Source organism: Pituophis catenifer, unplaced genomic scaffold (genome assembly GCF_029215685.1).
Source record: "Pituophis catenifer annectens isolate HBS135680 unplaced genomic scaffold, rPitCat1.0.hap2 SCAF_14, whole genome shotgun sequence".
Lineage (NCBI taxonomy): Eukaryota > Metazoa > Chordata > Lepidosauria > Squamata > Colubridae > Pituophis > Pituophis catenifer.
Window position 1 is genome coordinate 19,128,811 of NW_027256894.1, and position 22,552 is coordinate 19,151,362.

At 43.3% G+C, this 22,552-nt stretch overlaps 1 protein-coding gene across 1 annotated transcript in view; it reads right to left on the bottom strand.

Annotated features, from left to right (window-relative positions):
* Nucleotides 1-6,168: 6,168 nt before the first annotated feature.
* The window catches only part of DUOX2 (dual oxidase 2), a 34,206-nt gene continuing 17,822 nt past the window's right edge, over nucleotides 6,169-22,552 (bottom strand). Inside the window, exons 18-33 of the mRNA XM_070953399.1 lie at nucleotides 22,288-22,513; nucleotides 21,393-21,486; nucleotides 20,830-21,005; nucleotides 20,420-20,489; nucleotides 18,662-18,757; nucleotides 15,522-15,700; nucleotides 14,317-14,547; nucleotides 13,122-13,221; nucleotides 12,309-12,358; nucleotides 11,745-11,872; nucleotides 10,680-10,833; nucleotides 9,915-10,147; nucleotides 9,503-9,661; nucleotides 8,355-8,510; nucleotides 6,980-7,108; nucleotides 6,169-6,291 (exon numbers count right to left, since the gene is read on the bottom strand). Of these exons, the coding sequence (XP_070809500.1) occupies nucleotides 6,169-6,291; nucleotides 6,980-7,108; nucleotides 8,355-8,510; nucleotides 9,503-9,661; nucleotides 9,915-10,147; nucleotides 10,680-10,833; nucleotides 11,745-11,872; nucleotides 12,309-12,358; nucleotides 13,122-13,221; nucleotides 14,317-14,547; nucleotides 15,522-15,700; nucleotides 18,662-18,757; nucleotides 20,420-20,489; nucleotides 20,830-21,005; nucleotides 21,393-21,486; nucleotides 22,288-22,513 (2,304 nt within the window). The remainder of the gene's footprint in view (nucleotides 6,292-6,979; nucleotides 7,109-8,354; nucleotides 8,511-9,502; nucleotides 9,662-9,914; nucleotides 10,148-10,679; nucleotides 10,834-11,744; nucleotides 11,873-12,308; nucleotides 12,359-13,121; nucleotides 13,222-14,316; nucleotides 14,548-15,521; nucleotides 15,701-18,661; nucleotides 18,758-20,419; nucleotides 20,490-20,829; nucleotides 21,006-21,392; nucleotides 21,487-22,287; nucleotides 22,514-22,552) is intronic.

Consider the following 22,552-nt stretch of genomic DNA (forward strand, 5'->3'; position numbering starts at 1 on the left):
TCCTGATCCACAAGATCTCCTGATGTTTCACCAACAATTGTGGTTAGCATCTTCTAAGGCTGACTGGACACCGGTCTTTCCATATCGTCCTCCCAATATGGAACAGAACAGAATAACAGAGTTGCAAGGGATCTTGGAGGTCTTCTAGTCCAACCTCCTGCCTAGGCTGGAAATCCTAAACCACTTCAGACAAATGGTTGCCCAATCTCTTCTTAAAAACTTTGAGTGTTGGAGCATTCACAACTTCTGGAGGCAGGTTGTTCCACTGGTTAATTGTTCTCACTGTCAGGAAATTTCTTTTTAGTTCTAGGTTGCTTCTCTCCTTGATTGGTTTAAATACTCCCAACATTTTAAAAGCAAAACAACCCTTTAAAAGAAGAAACACAATGATTCACTTTTCTTCAGAAACGAAAACATCTAGAAGATAATTTTTCCAGACGAATCACATGGTGAGGTGTGGCAAAAACATATGCAAATTTATTGGGTTGAGCAGTTGGGTATATTATGTATTCTGAGAAACGTGATTATAAATGTTTGGTTTGAGATAAAAAAAAATAAACCCAACCCTATTCACTGTTTTCTCTTAAGAAGTATTGAAGTAAGAATCAATATCATCTCAATGAATGTTACTGAACCCATGACTGATACAGAAATGGCAGGGAGGCGATTAATAATGCTGTATGCAAATAACGGCAGTCTTCCTTGTGGTAGTAAATACTAACATCACAGAAAAGACCAAACTCTTCTCAGTTGGCTTTTTTTTTTTTTTTAATTTGATTTATATGCCGCCCTTCTCCGGAGACTCAGGGCGGCTTACAATGCGCTAAGCAATAGCTTTCATCCTTTTGTATATTTTATACAAAGTCAGCTTATTGCCCCCACAAACTGGGTCCTCATTTCACCTACCTTAGAAAGGATGGAAGGCTGAGTCAACCTTGAGCCTGGGGAGATTCGAACCAGCAGAAATTGCAGGCAGCTGTGTTAATAACAGGGTGCACTAAACCACTGTACTATCAAGGCTCTGCAGTGCAATGGCCTCACATGCATTCATAACCTGTCAGAAAATTCCCAATTCAGGTGAAGAATGTTGAACACCAGCAACTGCTAGTGATAATGGCTCATGCTGATGGGAAAAAGAGAAAAAAATGAGGTGGGGCGACTGTATGTCCTTGACATGCTGAACAGGCCTTCAAAGGCATGTGGGGTGATGCTATGGAGTAGGACAGCCTGAAGCCCCAAATCATTTATGCTTCGCCTACTTGAGGATCTACACCAGGCTTGAGCTGGCGCTGCTTCTCAATGGACCCCTCAGGAGGCAATGGGGTTGGCCTTCTAAGTTGCTTCAATGGGGTTGAATGACGACTTAATCAATTCCTTTTGTCTCCTTGCGGTATGTATTTTGTTCTTAGCTGCCTTTGCCAGGGAAAAGGCAAAATATAAATGATCTCCTTTTCTTGTCCATTAATCCATCCATTAATCCATCCATCCAATCATCATATTCACCCATCCAACCATCATATCTATCCATCCAACCATCCTATCCATCCATCTATTCATCATCTATCCATCCATCCATTGATCATATCTATCCAATCATCATTCACCCATCCAACCATCATATCCATCCATCCATCCATCCATCCATCCATCCATCCATCCATCCTATCCATCCAATCATCATTCACCCATCCAACCATCATATCCATCCATCCAACCATCCATCCATCCATCCATCCATCCATCCATCCATCATATCCATCCAATCATCATTCACCCATCCAACCATCATATCTATCCATCCAACCATCATATCCATCCATCCACCCACCCATCCACCCATCCATCCATCCATCCATCCATCCATCCATCCATCCATCATATCCATCCAATCATCATTCACCCATCCAACCATTATATCCATCCATCTATTCATCTATCTATCTATCTATCTATCTATCTATCTATCTATCTATCTATCTATCTATCCATCTATCTATCATATCCATCCAATCATCATTCACCCATCCAACCATCATATCTATCCATCCAATCATATCCATCCATCTATTCATCATCTATCTATCCATCCATCCATTGATCATATCTATCCAATCATCATTCACCCATCCAACCATCATATCCATCCATCCACTCACCCACCCACCCACCCATCAATGCATCCATCCATCCATCCATCCATCACATCCATCCATCCATCCATCATATCCATCCAATCATCATTCACCCATCCAACCATTATATCCATCCATCCAATCATCATATCCATCCATCCATCCATCCATCCATCCATCCATCCATCCATCCATCCAATCCATCCTCCTGGCATCAGATAGTTCAGCCAAACATTAGGTTTTCTTCCTTGTTTGGGAGCGAGATCTTTCCCACCTACCATTACCAACCCCTTATCTATGGCTCAAGTTGACTTAGGCTGTGTTTAACAAGAAAGAGGGAAAACCTCACAGGCTAAAAAGGATTTGCATGATGTTGGTAGGAGTTCATTCATATCTCCACAATGCAAATATAGACCTAAATGTAACGTAAATACAGGAAGGAGATAGTTGGCTTTATGGACAAACAGTGACCAGGGGATGAACTTTAGAAAGTTTCAATCTCCTTCCTGGACGTTGTTGAAAGATAGTTCCAAGGTCCCCCCCAAATTGTTTTACTACCGGTTCTGTGGGTGTGGCTTGGTGGGCATGGTGTGGCTTCATGGTCCTGGCTTCGTGGGCATGGCAGGGGAAGGATACTGCAAAATCCCCATTCCCACCCCACTCCTGGGGGAAGGATATTGCAAAATCTCCATTCCGACCCCACTCGGGCCAGCCAGAGGTGGTATTTGCTGCTTCTCCGAACTGCTCAAAATTTCCGCTGCCGGTTCTTCAGAACCTGTCAGAACCTGTTGGATTTCACCCGTGGTCCTATGCCACCAGCTTGTAAGAACTGCCCCTTTCTCGAAAGACAAAAGCAGGATTTCTGGATTTCTTTCAATTGTGACTCCACGCTCCAGTTTCCAATGTGATGCTATGATCATGCATGTTCCTTTTTTGGCTATAAATCGCAGTGGAAGAGATCTTCCTGTTCCATTTTTGGATGACAAGCCAAGAGACAAATCTTGTGTGTGAAAGCACCCAACCTCCCCTTCTCACTCCTCTAACCCTCCCCTCCCCTTGTGGATTCGAAAGGATTACTGAGAGCTGATTTGGTGTCTTTCTGCAGAGCTCAGAGTAGAAACAGCTCAACTGCGAGTTGCTGCGAACCAAGGGCTGTATTAGTCTAGACAATAATTATAGCTTTGCCTTCTTGCGAAGAGCCTCCAGGCTTATGAAGCGACTTAGTTCGGAGTCATCAAACTTGGCAATCAGCTGAAGAGGGAGCAGCTGACCTGAGCAAGAGCCCGCAGGAGGGATAGGGCAGATGTCCTTTGCCAGGGAAGAAACCAGTTTAAGGGGGGATTGGCCAAAGCTCCAGAAGTGTCAGATGCCACTTCGCACTTGCCTTTTGCTATTGCCCAGTGACACACTGCCATGAACTCTAGGCGGACTAGATGGGAAGGAGGAGGATTCGGGGAAAACAAAAACTTTATTGCACCTCTCTGACATGTGGGTTCAAGGTCGACCGGCTGGGAATGGAATACAGCTGCATACCAACCTATATTTGATGCGACTGTTCCTAAAACATCTTCTTTGAACTTGATTGGACATTGGGGAGGGGCAGGGGTGGGTTCTATTAACCTTTACTACCGGTTCGCAACGGGCCCGCGCTCACACTCTTCTGTGCATGCGCAGAAGCATTCTGATGACGTTGGGGTCGGTGGGTGGAGCCTCCCGCTGGTTTTACTACCGGTTCTATAGAACCGGTGCGAACCAGGGGCAACCCACCACTGGGTGAAAGGGGGGGGGGGCAGAAAAAGGAGGTACCCAAGGGAAGGGAAGTTAGACTTGGGGATTTTGGCCCGTGGATTTCAGTTCTGGCTTTGCACTACTGTATTTCACTTGGCCTCTAGTAAACTATACCTTTCTCAACACACGGAGTTAAGGATCTTCCTTCTTAGAGGCTCAAACTGAGGAGGTTTGACAAGAGATTTCAAAGGAAGAATGTTGGAGAGTGTTTACTATTTCCTTGCTTTTGGGTAGAATGGATGAGTGATAAGATGGCCTAGTTTTTTTCCATCTCAAATGCTTGGAACCAGGAGAAGAACATTTCTTGCCCAGGCCTTTAACCTCTACGGCAGGCTGGTTCTCATAATTGATTTAAACATGTGTATCTTTGCATGACATTTGAGGATAGAGTTGAGGGGTTCAGTCCCTATAGCTCTCAATCTTCAGTGTAGTCCAGCATTTCTCAGTCTCTGGATTTCCCAGAGGTCCTTGGCCAGCATACTTGCCAAGGGCTGGACAAACAGCCAGCCAGATCTTCAAGTCTCTTTGGAATACCAGTAGAGTGGGTGACATTCAAACATTGGAGAGAACCTCAATCTGAAATGGTGTAGCAGGTGGTTGGACTAGAAGACCTCCAAGGTCCCTTCCAACTCTGTTATTCTATTCAATTCTATTCCCAACAGATGAAAAAAAAATGGCTAGTAGATTGTACAAAATAACTGGAGACTCCTGGAATCCATTGTTAAACTAACAAAAAATTGATTCAAGAGAATATACGTTTCAGTGGAAACAAATCTTTAATATAAGCACTGCATACATACATACATACATACAATTAATGCATTCCATCAGCTAAACCAAAACGAACGAAACAAATCTTAAAGGAACCAACCAAGCTTTAAAAGATTCCACCAAGAAGAGTTTGCTCCATGAAGAGTTTGCTCCATAAAGAATTCTCTAATGTTTTAATTTCTACCACCTTCGGCGATAACAGCGGTCAAGTTCTAATCTACATTAGTAGCTACATTTTCTGAGTAGATGTTTGCATTCAACTTCAGTGTGTAAACCCCTACTACTTCCTCAGCGTTTTATAGTGTGGAGATACAACAACGCATGCAACCTCCCCATTTTTTCCCCCTCCTTTCACAAAAAGAACCATTTGGAAAGGTAGAAGAGGAAAAAAAAATTAGATCTACCATAGCTTTTGATCTAAGCAAGGTTAAACTTGGTTAATATGTGAGTGGGAATCTGTACAGTTGAAAAAACAGTCCTCTGGAGTCAAACACTTTTAAGATGTGCCAAAAGTGCTTTTTCGAGAGGCAACTGAGCTTTCTTTCTTTTTCGTTGAAGAAGTTTCACTTCTTATCTAAGAAGTTTCTTGTTCAGGAGAAGTGAAGGAGCTTCTTGGATGAGAAGTGAAATGTCTTCAAAGCAAAAGGAAGGTAGTCCAGTTGCCTCTTGAAAAAACACCTTTGGGATAACCATGAACCTGGATGACTAAGAATCTCCATAGACTTTAAGATATGTGGACCTCAACTCCTAGAATTCCTCAACCAGCATGCTGGATATCCTTTATTTGACCCAGCTTCTAGATAGGATTTTCCACTCTATGTTTATCGTTATCTATTTATGCTGGCTACTTCTCTGTGAGAAGTATTTTACAATGTCACTTGTAAAATCAGAGCAACCTTTAACGTAAATCCAACAGGTTCACACATGTTACTGGAACTCAAGATTCAAGACACTGTTTAAGCTTACCCTGATAAACAGTGAGGTTAAATTGGGTTAAGGGAAGAATAACTCATCTCTGTCCAACTTTAGGGACTATAATTGTTGGAGTGAATTAAGGATTGTTGAATAAATAATTGACAGGGAGTGTTACAAAGCTGTAATCTAGGAAGTTTAGTCACCTGTTAATTCTGAGCCAGTCTGTACTTGTAACGAAAGGGCTGCCTTAGTGTCAATGATAGCATATCACTCTGTTTTGTAGTTTTCAGACAATTCTTTCAGGAGATGCAGACTTGAGACCTGCAGGCGCTGACCAAGCATGGGTTCCCGATTATCATTGTCAGCTGTGAGACCTCAATTAAAGTTCTCGACAGGACAAAAAGCATGGCTTTCTGAACATTTAAAAGATATCGTCCAAGACCTTGGTGAAAATAAGGCTGTTTCTCCCTCCTTCCCCGTTGAGAGAAAGAAAGGAACACAGTCAACGATGACCTCTAATTATATACTCGCAAAGCACAACCGAGTCTTCGAAAGAGAATAACTAAAAATTCTCATAGTGATGTATAAAGTGAGTTTGGTCCCGCTTGTTGATTTTCTGACATGCTTTCTCCACGTTCTTGGTCATGCCAGGTGGGCCACAGCTGAAAACACCAATTTTCCGTACCTGGAAACAAAAAGAAAAGAAAAAAAAAAAGAGCTCAGAATCCCAGAGATGCAAAAGAAAATAAATGAGGGAAATAATTAAATTTCCCCCCGCTTCAACATCTAGACCAAACTTGGCACAGCTTTAATATAAGTGGATTTCAGCTCCCAGAATTCCTCAGCCATCATGTTGAAGTTGAAGTCCCAGAATTCCTCAGCCAACATGATGGTTGGGGAATTCTGGGAGATGAAGTCCACTCATATTAAGGTTGCTAAGTTTGAAAAACAGTGATCTAGATTAAGGGTCTCCAACCTTGGCAACTTTAAGACTTGTGGACTTCAACTCCCAGAGTTGAAGTCCACAAGTCTTAAAGTTGCCAAGGTTGGAGACCCCTGATCTAGCGGAGTAAGATGGAGGAGCAGCCTTGGGAGAAGGCAACAGTTATCCAAAGTTCCCATCACATTTCTCCTCTGTTTTTAGCTGTAAAGAGATGTGAAAATTCCCATGGCCTTCCTCCCTTGTGCAATGTCTTTCAAATAATTTGAGCTGGGTCAAGGAATCTTTGGAGGCTCCTTAAGAAGTTCATCTACATAGCTGAGAGTCCCTCTGATCCATGCACACATGTTCCTGCCTGCAACAGATCGTCACACGGAACCCACAGAAGTTCAATCTTCACCTCCTTCCCCAACCTGCAAAGGTGGTCACTGACCTCAGGATGAACCTCTTGCAAGGAGCAGAAAAAGGGCACAAATGGCGGTCGTCCAAAGTGGGTGATGGAACGCAGGCCTGTGAACAAGCTCCGGTTGAGGACCTTCTGGAAGTGACGTTCACAGATGTACTGGAAAGAGATCAACCGATCATTAGAACACAGCTGTTGGGGATCTGGAGGACAAGGAACCTCTGTTCCATTGAGGGATCAACCACTAATCTGGTCACCATGAAGTTATCGATTCTCAGTGTGGAACTAGACTCATAGGTACTATCAGAAACACTGGTCCCAGACTGAAAGTGAGGAGACCCAAGATGACCTGGAATGACTTGTTTAAAGGCACACAATAGTCATAATTAAGATAAAGATGAATTGGACGCTTCCTCATCTGCCCAACCTTATCCCACCTTCATTTTTTAATTGCACCATTTTTAATGGCGCATACCCAATCCCTTTGGACCCATTGAAGAACTGGCAGACGCTCTTGGACAAAACTCAGTCTCTGTACTTTTTGCTGCTAACACTCCAGATTAATAGGTGAGAACTTGACTTCTTGAATTTTATTTCTTGAAGGCGCCTCGATATAGAGCCCCAAGCAGGGGTGAAATCTACTGTATTTTTTGGAGTATAAGGTGCACCTTTTCCCTCTTAAAAGGGGGTGAAAATTTAGGTGCGTCTTATACAACGAATGTAGCCCCGCCCACCCACTGGCCCCCCACCCTTTGGCCTCTGCCTCCCAGCAGTTACCTCCTTGCAAGCAAACAGCAAGAAAAAACAGTTCCTTTCAGCTTCAGCACAGCCTAATTAGCACAAGTTGATTGGATCGGCCTCCTGACTCTCAGCTGATTTGCTCTCAGCTGCTTTGCGCAGGGTTCTGCTGCTTGCTGCAAGGAGGTAAATTGCTGGGGACAGATTTTTTTTTCCTTGTGCTAATCAAGCTATGCTGAAAACGAAACTGAAAGTAAAGCAGGCTGTTTGCTGTTTGCTGCAACGTTGCAAAATTAGGCAGAGGCAGAGGGAGATTTCTTTTTCTTCATTTCCTCACCAAAAAAGGTAGGTGCATCTTATACTCCAATGCGTCTTATACTCCGAAAAATACGGTACTTACCTTCTCTACCGGTTCGGAAGTGCAGTGCATGTGTCACATGCACACTTGGACCCTTCTGCGCATGTGCAGAGGGTAAAAAACAGGTTACTTCCTAGTTAAAACCAGGAAGTAACGACAACCGGGCAGATGGGCGGAGCCTTATGCTGCTGCCGCTACTAGTTCTCCGAACCATCCGCTGCCGTTGCTACCAGTTCAGCCGAACCGGTCTGAACCAGTAGCATTTCACCCCTGGCCCCAAGTATATGGAGTGGGGGAGGACAGACTTACTAGCATAGTGGTACGCAGATCGAACTTCTCAGCCAGCTGGGTGATGTAGATGTGGACAGAGACCAAGTCACAATGATCGTTCTCCTCCACTTCCCGGATAATGTCGGCCACCCACTCAAACTGCCACTGTGTCCGGGTAACCCAAATGAAGTAGATCTGAGAAAAACAAGAAAAAGGCCGAAAGCTCCTTATAATTTTTCAATAGTGGAATTGTCCTTCCCATGTTTTGTATCAAAATTTGAATTCTATGTTTTTAAAAAAATCCCATGAAACCGTACACTCATTTCCACGTGCAACATTTCTAATATATCCCTCTTTGTATATCCTTTTGCCCAGAGTGTCCATGTTTGTAAACAATTGTCTCTAATATAAGTTCTGCAGGTTATTTTAATATTAAACCTTATTTTAGGGTGTGCTCTTTCCTCTAATGCAAATGTTTTTCAACTTTGGCATGCTGACCGGGGAATTCTAGGGCTTAAAGTCCACGCATCTTAAAGTTGCTAAGATTGAGAAACAGCACACCAATGCTTGCTTTTTTATATTTTTTCCCCCCAAAAAAATTGAAGAATTGTCGAAAAGTGGAAATACCACATAGGTAAATTTTAGTTCAGATGTATGAGCCTGTCTTTCCCCATCTGTGTCAGGAGGGATGCGGTGGCTCACTGGCTAAGACACTGAGCTTGTCGATCGAAAGGTCGGCAGTTCAGCGGTTCGAATCCCTAGTGCTGCGTAACGGGGTGAGCCCCCGTTACTTGTCCCAGCTTCTGCCAACCTAGTAGATCGAAAGCACGTAAAAAATGCAAGTAGAAAAAATAGGGACCACCTTTGGTGGGAAGGTAACAGCGTTCCGTGCGCCTTTGGCATTGAGTCATGCCAGCCACATGACCACAGAGACATCTTCGGACAGTGCTAGCTCTTCGGCTTTGAAACGGAGATGAGCACCGCCCCCTAGAGTCGGAACGACTAGCACATATGTGTCAGGAAATGTGGAATGAAGCTCATATGGCAAAGTCTACAACTCCACTGTCTGCTTTAAGTAGCGCAGTTCATCGTTAAAGAAGCCCTACCACCTGACGTTAACACAAACACTGATGCCATCGCAGGTGAGTGGTGTACAGCAGCCCCACCATCTGTTCATCCAGTCTCACCTTCTTGCACAGGATTCTGGAGCCAACTGAAGACTTGAAGACAAGATCCTTAAGGATGGAGGCAAAGGGGGTCACTCCAATGCCACCGCCCACCAGGACCGACACTTCAAATTTGTTCCATTCCTGGTGTCCCTCTCCAAATGGGCCATCAAGATAGAGCTACAAAGAAATGGGGGTAAAGAATGAAGTTTGTTGGCTTGGACAATGGAGTTCAGATGGTTTCCATTGAGTACAGCAAGGATTGGATTCTATACTTTTACGAACTATTTACAGGGGGGATTGGAAGAAAAGTAATCTTAGTGTTGGAACCAGAAAAGTTGGTTGATGTTGATCAACCATATTTGTTGGCCGTGTGTCCTCTACTAACATCTACACCAGGAGAAAAGCAAGGCAAGACAAAATCCAGATTTACCTTGGGATATTTGCCAATTTCCGCAAGGCTTTCTTGCGAGTAGAGTTCCCGCAGGCGAGTTGTCCAAGGTCCAGCTGCTCGGATGTGCAGAGTTAGCAGGTCTTCATGGGGAGCAGATGTCAGAGTGAAAGGATGGTACTCGTTGGTCCCCAGGGACAAACATGCAATCCGTACCCATTGTCCAGACCTGTAGTCAAAGTCCTGGGGTCTCTGGAACTGCAGGTTGGTGACCCCTGAATCAAGAAAAAAAAATTCCTAAAGATTCGCTATGAAAGGTCAAGTCAACAATGCTATCTAAAATGATCTGGGTACGAGCAAGTTTCAGAGAAGGCAGACCTACACTAGAGGATTATCTTTGAGAAGCTAGAAATGGTAAAGACTATGTTGGACCAGCAAGATACTTCTCCAGGTCATATGTGGCCTCCAGGACCTAGCGAGTCTCTTTAGATATCAACTTTCTTCAATGGGTATCCTTTAGATCAGGGGTCTCCAACCTTGGCAACTTTAAGACTTGTGGACTTCATTCCCAGAATTCCTTCAACTGGCAGAATTCCTCAGCCAGCAAAGCTTTGCTGGCTGAGGAATTCTGGGAGTTGAAGTCCACAAGTCTTAAAATTGCCAAGGTTGGAGACCCCTGCTTTAGATACATTGCCTTCAACTTTCATAATCTCCCAGGCTGTAAGACCATTCATAAGAATTCTGGAGGTCGAAGTCCACACGTTGGAAGGGTTGAGGAGGAAGGAGCATGCAGGACAGCAAAATTACCTGAAGGGAGCAGCTCAGCCTTAATGACGCTGATTTCCACCTTCTTCCTGCTAAGGCTGATGAGTTTATCTGTGACATAGAAGAGCGCTGGGACAATGAAGTAAATATGAAAACGGGGCTGTTGGATCAGAGCGTAGCTGCCATGAATGACCACCTGGGAATATATTACACATCTTTTTAGTCCATGATAATGAATCAAAAGGATAAAATTCTTCTCTGATGGTGTAGACTCACCAAGAGTGAAAGCATCTAAAGATAGTTTGGAAGTCCTCAGGATCCCATAAACTTGCCTCAACTGAGCTCCTACCAGTAGTTACCCCCCCAATCAATAATAGTAAATCAATAATAATAAAACACTTTCAGTTTTAATTCTTTTTCAACTCTATCAGGAGATGATGCTCTTTTTGTGTAGAAAACCCTATGTCAGCTTTGGAAGCCATATTAGGCCGGAAGCTTCCATGCTGCCACCTTCTCCTGTGTGGGAAAGTAGGAGGGGGGATTTAGTAGAGAGGTTGTCTGTAGACATCATAGCATTCTTCCTGTCGGTCAAGGTCAGGCCGATCCTGCATCTAGAGAAGGAGTGGTCAGAGTGCTGTCTCGAGATGGGATGGATGGTGATTGGAGCATGTGATCGTCTGAGGACTGAGGGGATGGTTTGGGGGTTTTTGATTTACTGAGGGAAAACCTGAACCTCTCAGATTCGGGTTTTCGCAGCTGGGCCAGTTTACCTATTCTAGTAAATAGAACTTTGAAAAATGCTTGCTTCAGAGTCTTTACTCAGAGTTGGGGTTTTTCTGGAACGCTGACACCCTACCATTAAACTCTTATCCCTCTTCATATATAGTATGAAGATAGTATTTATCAAGGGTCTCCAAATTTGGCAACTTTAAGACTTGTGGATTTCAACTCCCAGCAAGGCCTGCTGACGAATTCTGGGATTTGAAGTCCACAAGTCTTAAAGTTGCCAAGTTTGGAGGTGCCTGGTATATATGAATGGTATAAATCTTCCTTCATCCATGGATGATTCTTATTTCTGAATCATCATAGGATGTAATGGTCACTTACCAGAATGTAGAGAACCACATAGAGATGATGGGTGATCCAGAATCCTTGAAAGCTGATTCGTCGGAAATAATGAGTGGCAAATACATACATGATCGCAAGGATGACCAGTAATAGCACTCCGGTCATGCCTGCAGAAGACCAGGAGAAGACAAGGGAATGTCAACTGAAGAATGGGAACACGTGATGTTGTCTCGCTTCACCATTATCTCCACCTGCTTCAGAGGTGGACAACCTGAAGCTTTCTATTTAGGTCAAGTGATGACACAACATAGCACAAACAGCACAAATACTTCGTTTGCGTCATTTGGGCCACGATGTCCTGCTCCTAGTGTCATCATTATGATACAATCACAGCTTTTAATAGATGCCAATGCTTGAAGTTCCAATGTTCTGTTCTACCCAACGTCACTTCTTCAGAACCGAGCTGAGAGCGCACTCAAAGGTTAAGGTAAACTCTAAAGTAAGCTTAATGCACTAAACAATTTCCCAGATCGTCATCTACCCAACCCCCCCAAATGTTAACTGCAATCTGATCTCCAAAAGCCTTTGATATTTGAACTTTACCTGGTACCGTCTCAAAAAACCACCAGTAGTATTTGGGAGGAAATTGTGATCTGGAAAGAAAAACAAAACGGGGGCAATTCTCAGTAGAACAACTCACAACGCAACCTGGTTCATACATTTGTGCTAAGCCAGGGGTCTCCAAACACGGCAACTTTAAGACTGATGGACATCCGCTAGCTGGGGAATTCTGGGAGTTGAAGTCCACAAGTCTTAAAAGTTTCCAAGTTTGGAGACTCCTGTGTTAAGCCATAGTTGATTGAACGCTGGGTTTCTGAATAATATAAATTGGCTGAATTTACTGAACCCACCACTGCCTGTACAACTGCTATGCTACTTCCAAACTACATGGAGTTTCTTCTAAATTAAGAGTTTCCATTCTTTCTCCAGCCACCTGGAGGTTAAGAGTATTTTTTGGAGTATAAATTACAGTATGTTTTGGAGTTTAAGATGCACTCCCCCACCTAAAAATGGGTGAAAATTTTGGTGCATCTTATAGATCAAATATGGGCCAGTTTTTGGCCTCCGGAACCCTTCGCACATCGTGTTTTCGTCCTCCTCGGCCCCCAGAAGCATTCTGTGGTGCTCCACGTGTCCCATTTTTGCCAAAAATGGCCCTGTTTTTGCCAAAAAATGAGCCTGTTTTTGGTTTGGGGGCCGGGGAGGGTGAAAACGAGATGCGCAGAGGCCAAAAACTATTTTTTTCTTGTTTTCTACCCCTAAATCTAGCGTCTTACAGTCTGGTGCCTCTTGTAGTCTGCAAAATATGGTAATTCTTTGCATTCTTACGTTCATAAAGGACCACTCTCTACTCACCCATCATTCGTAAATACGTGTGAGAAAAGACACGACAAAATGCTGAGAGGGGTCACGGAAAAGATGTAGACATTCACAATATGGCCCAGAGTATGCAAAACTGCAAGAAACACAAGACGGTGAGGTTAGGTATCCATGTCACCAGGTTTAATTGCAATTTCGCATCTCTTATAACTACAGTATTAACATTTCCTGTCATGGAAGTAGGGGCAATATAGGGCTATAAAAAAAAAAACAATGCCATCGAACAATAAATAGCAGTGTGACTTAGTAGTAAGAACCCAAGCTGTTAAACCCATCTTTGAACCGGGCAAAGTTCAAGAGTTACAAAAATACAAGTATTCCATGCCCATCTTGGTGTTTGCATTACGTTTGTAATTTCCTTGATGTGAGTTTTTTAAAAGACTGAGCAATCTTGATTGGCAAGAGGAAGTGTTAGGCGGTGCCTTTTGGGATCGGATTGCTAGAAAATCCCCTCAATTGAAACACCAGATTTTTCTGGAGTTGATTTCCGCTACTGTTGCCAATTATTTCCCTTGCACATTTGCTGGGTCACGCATGGCCAAAATTCATGCAAGTTGCAGCAGTGAGAAAATAAGAGAGAATTTGTTTTTTTTTAAATGTTTCATCTCCATCACGCTGACCACAGAAAACTAAGCAGTGTTCTCCAGGTAGTCCTTGACTTGCAACGATTTGTTCAGCGACCGTCCAAAGTTACAACCACACTGAAAATAGAGACTTGGGATGAGTCCTTGACTTATGACCATTGACGTATGGCCATGGTCTTGTGATCAAAATCTGGATGCTTGGCAACAGGAATGTATTGACCAGAGGTCTTCAAACTTGGCAGCTTTAAGACTTGTGGACTTCAACTTCCAGAATTCTGGGAGTTGAAGTCCACAAGTCTTAAAGCTGCCAAGTTAGGTACCCCTGGTATTGGACCATGGTTGCAGCATCCTCGGATCATGTGATTCGCTTAAGAACAACAGTGATTTGCTTTTGCGACCCTAGTTGTAAGTTGAGGACTACTTCCAATTCAGAGAGTGTCTAAGGTTTCTGATTTCAGCAATTACTAAACCATTCTATTCCAAGTCAGATCCAATTGTCGGCTTGTACCACAAACCGTTTCAAAGGATCGCAACATTCTAGCTCAGCTAGTCAAAGATTCAATCTGTTTCCGTTTGTTTATATCTACCTGAGAAGATCAAAGCTCCTGTTGCGATCCATCGGTGGAAATCCACGGCCGAATCAAAAGGGATGTAGCGATTGAAGAACGTTTCTCGCAGGAACGTGATGAGGTTCCGGCACATGGTGAGTAAGATGAAGGAGTACATGAAGGAGATGCTGGCGCCAGCCCCCCGAGAGATCAGGATACCCACAAAAGTGGTGTCAGCAATTCCGGTGGGCGGAGATGCAAATCCATAATCTGCAAAGCAAACGGATTGAGCGAGTCCCAGAGGCTGAGATTGTGACCAAACCCTTCATTAACTGGGTTACTCTACTTTTTTTTCTGGGCTGAGACCTGTTTGTGTCCTTCCGGTGGTGTCCTGCAGACCAAGCCGTGCCCCAAAAAGGAGACAGACTCAGAATAACCTCAGTGGGAGCAGGTTACAACCCAACTGGATTCAATGCTACGTCTGTTTCAATGGGAGGATTGGGAAATTAATGGAGGAGGCGCCATTCATGAGATTCCTCCATGTTCACCACGTCTATCCAATGAAAATGACCATCCAGAAGACACTTTGGGAGAAGCTCTGGGGCCCTTGGGCAAAGCTTTGGAGGAAGTCCACCCACAGGTCTGCAGCCTCAAGATACATCTGCCTTTCCGTAACTGCATCTCACCTCCAACATGCTCAGATGATAAACACGCTTGCATGCCCCATACGAGGCAATGCAATGCAACACCAAAGGGGCCCAAGGCACTAGGGAACACATAGTAACATGTACAGATTTGGAGCTCCCCTCCAGATCTCTACCTATGTGTCCAATGGGGGAGGAAGGGGTTAGGTTACAGTAAGATTGCAAGGAAGATACTCAGGTCTTCAATGGTTCAACCACAGCCTTGCCAGTAATGTTACGAACCATCGCCTACAGATCTGAGTCACTAAAGCAGCCACTATAAAAGCCATACCGGGAAGTTTGGCAACAAACTTCCCTTGTTAACCACTAATGCAGCTCTACTTGCAGCGGGAGTGTCTTGCTTTACACCGGCGTTAGTCTGGGCTGCAAGGAGATACGTACGTGGTATGCTTAGTGGTGGCTGCCACTGGTTGCCCGCCCTGGAGACGGACGCCTCTTCTTCCTCATGGCATGAGGAAGCGGAGTTCTGAATCAAGTTAGCCGCCTCAGCTCTTGAGCTGTGCAGCCGGTTCGGTGGTGCTAAGTAGGCTGGTAACTCACAGTATGCCCTTTCTACAAAGACGCCAGCGGTGATGGCCGAGAATATCACCACGCAGATAATGTGGCGCCGGAAGTTCTCAATGAACCGCTTGAATTGCTGGATCTTCTGGTGGATTTTGTTCCTCTGGTACCGCTCCCTCCGTGCCTCCGTGTAGAGATGAGGTTCTGGGAAGGCCAATCTGGAAAATGGGAAATCATAGCTCAGGAAAATCTTGAACTCTGATCTTCCAACTTCAAACAATACTAGTCTCATTTCATGAGGACCCGGATTGTGGGGGCAATAAGCTGACTTTGTATAAAAAAGAACACCGCTTGGGGGAGGCGAAAGCCCTACTAAGCAGGTATATACAAAAGTATGAAGGCTATTGCTTAACGCATTGTAAGCCGCCCTGAGTCTCCGGAGAAGGGCAGCATATAAATCGAACCAATCAATCAATCAGTCAATCAATCAATCAATCAGTCAATCAATCAATCAATATTCCTTTTACATTTTTCCCTTAATTCATTTAAGCATAAATAACATTTCTTTGCACCTTGTGTTTATTTTCCTTTAGTAAATGTTGCCATTCAATATTTTAAAAATCACTTACGATTCCACCATAACATCAATATTCCAAATGTATAGGATTACTAACACCACCAAATATTAACAATATTCAATCCATCACGGGACTATATCTCAAAGTGCCCACCATTTCTAATCCTTAATATTTTAAATTCACAATATCTTTTAACACACTGTTAATATTAGTACTTCAGTTAAATTGTCAAATCTTAAATTCCCAGGAACAAGAACATTTTTGAGCACATGCAAAACCTAAGGATTTACCAACTTGGTTTTGTTTTCCTCCCATAAATGCTCTCCTAGTATTTGAAGAACGATAGCAGGAATTGGGTATGTCTCTTTTAATGAAAAGAAGGACTAGGGGAGACATGGCGGCAATGTCCCAATATCTAAGTGGCTGCCACAAAGAAGAGGGAGTCAAGCTATTCTCCAAAGCACCTGAAGGCAGGACAAGAAACAACGATGGAAGCTAATCAAGGAGAGAAGCAATCTAGAATTAAGGAGAAACTTCCTAACAGGAAGAACAATTAATCAGTGGAACAACTTGCCTCCAGAAGTGGTGATGCTCCATCACTGGAGGCTTTTAAGGATTTATCTGGAATGTTATAGGTCTCCTGCTGAAGATATACTGAACTATATGACTTCCAAGCCAGGTCCCTTCTAACTCTGTTATACATTGATAATTCCTTCCATCATAGCAACTTGATTTGGTCTGGAAAAGCCAACCTAGTTGCTTCTACCTGAGTGTCCTACACCTCTGGTTCTTAACTTGGGCTGGAATATCCAGAGGTGTTTGAGCCTACGGAGGCCATCCTGGAAGCCTGAATTTCCACTGCTCTCACTCCAGTGGCATCGCTCTCATGGACTTTGCTGCTATAAAGACAGCAGTGATGCTTGGATTTCTTTGAGAGCCTGTTCTTGCTATGTTGCCTGGAAACTAACCACATAGTAAACAAATCAACAACAAAATGGGCTATTTATAATGTGTACAATGGTGATCATGAAGGTTGGGTCAGACAACCTTTGCTGATAGTTGGCCTCATTGATACCCAGAGTCACTTGATAGTAAATTTAACAATCATCAATCAAGCCATAAAACATACAAGAGTAAAGCAGAGGTAGCTAGTTGAAGGGTGTTTACACTTCTGCGGAACTGACAGTTGTTTAAGTTCTGAATCTGTACACTGGAGTTGAATTACGGAGATGAACTAGGCAACAGAAAGAAAATTTGAAGTTCTCCAGACTCCTGAATCCCTTGTAGCTTCTAGCTCTGTTTCCTTCTGAAGTAGCTGATTCTGCTATGGTGACAAAATGACTTGCAGCAAGAGAAGAGGGATGGCCACAGATCTTCATAAATACGATGAATTACAAGCCCACAACCTCTTATGAATATGATTCCTCCTATATAACTGCTTGTCTTCTTATACAGATACTGTCAGTGTTCCAAGTAATGCACCCGTAGAAAGAAGAACTCTGTAATTTTGTTGCTTGTATCCTTACAATTTATATTGATATTGTTTCCTGATTGCTTATTTGTACCCTATGACTATCATTAAGTGTTGTACCTTATGATTCTTGACGAACGTATCTTTTCTTTTATGTACACCGAGAGCTTCTGCACCAAGACAAATTCCTTGTGTGTCCAATCACACTTGGCCAATAAAGAATTCTATTCTATTCTATTCTATTCTATTCTATTCTATTCTATTCTATTCTATTCTATTCTATTCTATTCTATTCTATTCTATTCTCATGGTTCTACTCTACTCTACTCTACTCTACTCTACTCTACTCTACTCTACTCTACTCTACTCTATTCTACTCTACTCTACTCCTGTTCTATTCTATTCTATTCTATTCTATTCTATTCTATTCTATTCTATTCTATTCTATTCTATTCTATTCTATTCTACTCTATTCTATTCTGAGGCAGGTAGATTCCTCAAAGAATAATTTATTGGATACATCATATTGGCACAACTGCTGAAAACCGACTCTGAGAGTTCCTGCGGTTTTCAACCAGTTAAAAGTGAAAGTTCCCTCTTTCTCACAAGTCATCCATCACATTGTCCAATAGAGGTGCTGACTGGTTGCTCGGTTACTTTCTCCTCCTCCTCCTCCTCCTCCTCCTTCCAGCCTTCCTTGGTTCTCACAGGAAACTTTTTTGTTTTGGTTACAAACCGCCAGCTATCTATTTTCCTTCCCCTCTCCCATCCAGTGGCAACCCTGAAGCCGTAAAGATGTCCTCAGCCAGGTTGGCTTCAGGGTTGACAGGTAACTTTTACAGGAACAGAGATGAAGGTGCCAAAAAAATGGGATTACCTGTTATCTGCCCTTGAGTTTCCCAGAAACATCTATCGTGCATTAGCCTAAATGCTTGGATCTGATCCAGCACGGCTTCTGCATAAGAAATGGTGCCATTCCTACCTAAACTCTACACAGATATTATTTCAGTGCCTCCAACCCTTACCTGATCCCTCGTCAATGTCCCTCTTATGTTCAGAGATGTTGGTAGGTTGAAGATGGACAGTTCATCGTCCGTGTTTAGAATGAGTGACACATTTCACAGACTTACTTTTTCCCCTGCCTTTTCCGCAAGTCGTGTCCTATTCCTTCGCCAGGTAGCCAGTCTGGACCCAGGATTAGGGGGTTCGCTCGAGTTAGGAGAAAACTGCAAGGGAGCAGATCATCAGCTTTTAAAGAGGACACTCGGTCTACGATGCTGGAAGCGAGCAAGGTGCCTTGAGGGCTTGATCGAACTTTTAGCTCTAAAATCATCATGAAAAATGCCAGCCGATCCTTTCTTTCAAAAGTTTTGGCATTAAATTTTTTCTGGAGTTGGCTTCCAGTCAGCCCCAATCTCAAGGGTGGAGCACAAATTTGATGTTACTGTCTACATTTCAGTGGGAAAAAAAATCCCTCCTTTTCGTAGGAATGTTTTTCCCACCAAAACTCTACCTGGGTTATTTTAAAGGTACGGCCCAGTCTTAATAATTCATTTTACTCTGGTTGTAGCATCTTGCATTTGGGACTGTGTGTACCCCATTAAAACCTGAGTTACTGTAAGTCATTTTGAATGATGCCATTTCAAGTTACATCAAGCTGTCTAAAGATTATGGCACATATCCACCAAGTAGAATACCCAAGTCCAGGCAAAGTATTTTGGCATCTGAGGCATTTTTTTTCCTCTCTGGCAGGACAAATACAAAATTTCTCAAGCCTGTCTTTGCATGTCACAATCCTCTGCCTGAACCACCTATTTTTCTGAACCCAACGATAGGGCCGGCTGAAAGTAGATTTCACTAAGTTTAAAAGTTATTCTCTAGGAAGAAGAGAAACTCACAGAAGGAAAATTGTGGGTATGAAACCTTCCCTCCTGATGTCTTATTTCTGCAGGTGGAAGTAACAATCATGAGACTTCACAAGCGATTCTTCATGAGGTTTTCAGAATTGGTTGCCTTTCACAATTAAAAGGCAGAAGAACTTGATGGGTTTGTTGAAAAAGTTGAAAAACTTTTAGGAAAAGTTATCGCGTGGGACATTCAGAGCAGCCTTAATGTTTAAGCTTCTAGCTGTACTACTATAGTATTTAAACCTTTTTACACTTAGGTAAAGGTAAAGGTTCCCCTCGCACATATGTGTTAGTCGTTCCCAACTCTAGGGGGCGGTGCTCATCTCTATTTCAAAGCCGAAGAGCCAGCACTGTCCGAAGACGTCTCCGTGGTCATGTGGCCGGCATGACTCAACGCCAAAGGCGCACGGAACGCTGTTCCCTTCCCACCAAAGGTGGCCCCTATTTTTCTACTTGCATTTTTTTACGTGCTTTCGAACTGCTTGGTTGGCAGAAACTGGGACAAGTCACGGGAGCTCACCCCGTTACACGGCACTAGGGATTCAAATAGCTGAACTGCCGACCTTTAGATAAACAAGCTCAGCATCTTAGCCACTTAGCCACCACATCCCTAATTTTTTTTTTACACTTAGGCTTCTTCTAATCCCATTTTTACATCCCCCAGTTGGTGCAGTTCAGCTTGTTATCTATTTTTTGCAAGCAGGGCAATATAAAAGTTTTGAAAACGAATGTTTAATTTGACCCTCACAGTTTTCTATATTCATTAATACATGTTGATCCCCCACTGCATGAATATTTATTTCCTTTTCATTACTGGTTATTTGGTGATCACAAGGATTGGGCAGAGTATGGGAACCGTAAACATGCCACAAATCTTTGCAAAGAAACTGTGATTTGTGGTTGGGGGCAAAGTGGGACCTGGGTCACATATGAAATCCACATAGAAGGTATGAGAAGGTAAGTAACTGGGAGATGGCTTACTTGTTATCTCGATCCTTGTTAATGAAGGACACGCGATTGATTTCATTTTGTTTGAGTTTCTCTGGAACTCCTGGGAGGAAGATAGAAAAGAAAGTTCAATTGGTGACCATCTACAATATACTCTGGGAACTAATAAGGAGGAGCCATCTCCACCCTCTTTTGTTCAAACATGATATCTGGGCTGAGTTGCCTCTTATTTATCTGGAACGCACCGTTCCCTCCTGGGGATCCACTTCCTCGTTCTATTCCATCACACTTAATGGCCCATGAGAAAAGGAGGCACAATATAATAAGAATGAGGATCTCTACTTCCTGGAGATCTTGAGCTGTTTGCTGCCAGAAGTATGGCTTCCTTGCTCCTACCCAGCCAGAAAGCTCTGTGTGAGCTGTCTATTTTGGATTCTGCTGACCTTTAACGCAAAGTTGAGTGCGCTGGAGTGCATTGTCGTGATCCCTCAACATGTAGTGAAAATCTTCCCAGGTGAGCTCCTCCTTGTCCTGGAATCCTGATTCTTTGAACAAGGATTCGATCACCTGCTCGGTCTGATCCCGTGAGAGACAGTTGTTAGAGATCTCAATGAAGGATCTAGAGGAGGTTATAAGAAATCCTGAGATAAGACTACTGATGGGTAACTGCAGAGTCTATGGCAGAGGTGTCAAACTCAAGACTCAGATGAACTTACAAAAACTGTGGGTTGGATGGAGGCATCGGCTGAGGTTGGTCTGCAATAAGACCAGTCTTACTCTGCAAATCTAGGGAATCATTTTCCACCTCCTCCAAAATGCTGGGCTGTGCATTATGAGGTTGTGCTTTACGGTTGGTGTCAACGTTCCCCCAGATGTATACAGACTGAATTTCAGATGGGGAACTGACCAGAGGTACAATATAGCATTCTAGCAAATGGAAATTCCAGCATCTCTCCACCAAGAATCAGTTACGACAAACAAAAGCCAGCAAACCAGCAGAAGATACCTCAGCATCCGAAAGAATTCTTCCTTTGAAAGGAAGCCGTTTCCATCGATATCGTACATGGTAAACATCAGCTTGGACTTCTCCTGGGGGGTTCCTGGTTGGGAGAGATAGAGAAGAACATGAGACATGCCTCATCAGCACATCTCAGCCCCCAATATTTGGAAAGATCCTTGAAGCCGCTGACAATCAGAAAGGAAGGAAACACTTAGTTCTGAGATGATCAGTGTGTAGAGTATTCAAGAAATAGGTGGGGGATAAAATAGAGCAGAAGTTGTAGCAACTCAAAAGTTCATGGAGTGTGGTGATAGATACCCATAAAATCTCACTACTCTGAAGTTCATCCTGTTGGCTGAAAGGCTAACACAACCTTCATACCTCCTATGGGTCAACAGTAAGACTCTGTTACAGGTCTCTGCTATAACAGTGGCACCCACTTCCAATCCTTATGTTAGGTTCTCCAGGAAGAGGGGAAAGGATCCTGCCCCCTTTAACCAACCCCATCTATTTGTTTCTGGAACTGAAGGGAAAGACCTCTATCGTCTTCCATCCTCTTTATCATCAATGGATGGATAAACTGATATAATATTCAGTTGGGTATTCATAATTCGGTTGGGTATCAAATGTTAGGGTTGCCTACACACAACATGCTTGACTTGTGTTATTTGACTCAATCAATCTTCTCAGGTCGCCCAAGACACTGAATCATAAAAAAAAAATTAAACATGCACTCCAAAATAAAATAAAAATCCTCTGTAACATGCACTAAGCTTAACCGGTTACAAAAAAAATGCAGCTTCAAATCAACTGTCTTCTAACGCAAATAGTTTGGTGTTGAGGTCTTGACTGTGCTTAGCTCCATCCCACCCCCTTGCAGTTGAGAAATTTCAAATTTCACCTTTCATAAAGACCACCAAGATGTCCAGGAATTCCCGAAAGGAGAGATATCCATTCCCATCTTTGTCGGCGAGAGAGAACATGGAGTCCACAAATACGGATTGGGCTTTAAGACCCAAAGCATCAGCAAATTCCGCCCGGCTCAGTTCACACTTTAAGGCTTCCTTGGCTTTTTGAGATGTTTCCAAATTGAGTTCTCCAGCGTCCAATCTGTCAATGTTTAGAACCTAAAAGAGTAAGACCACCGATCACATTCCCGCCAGGAA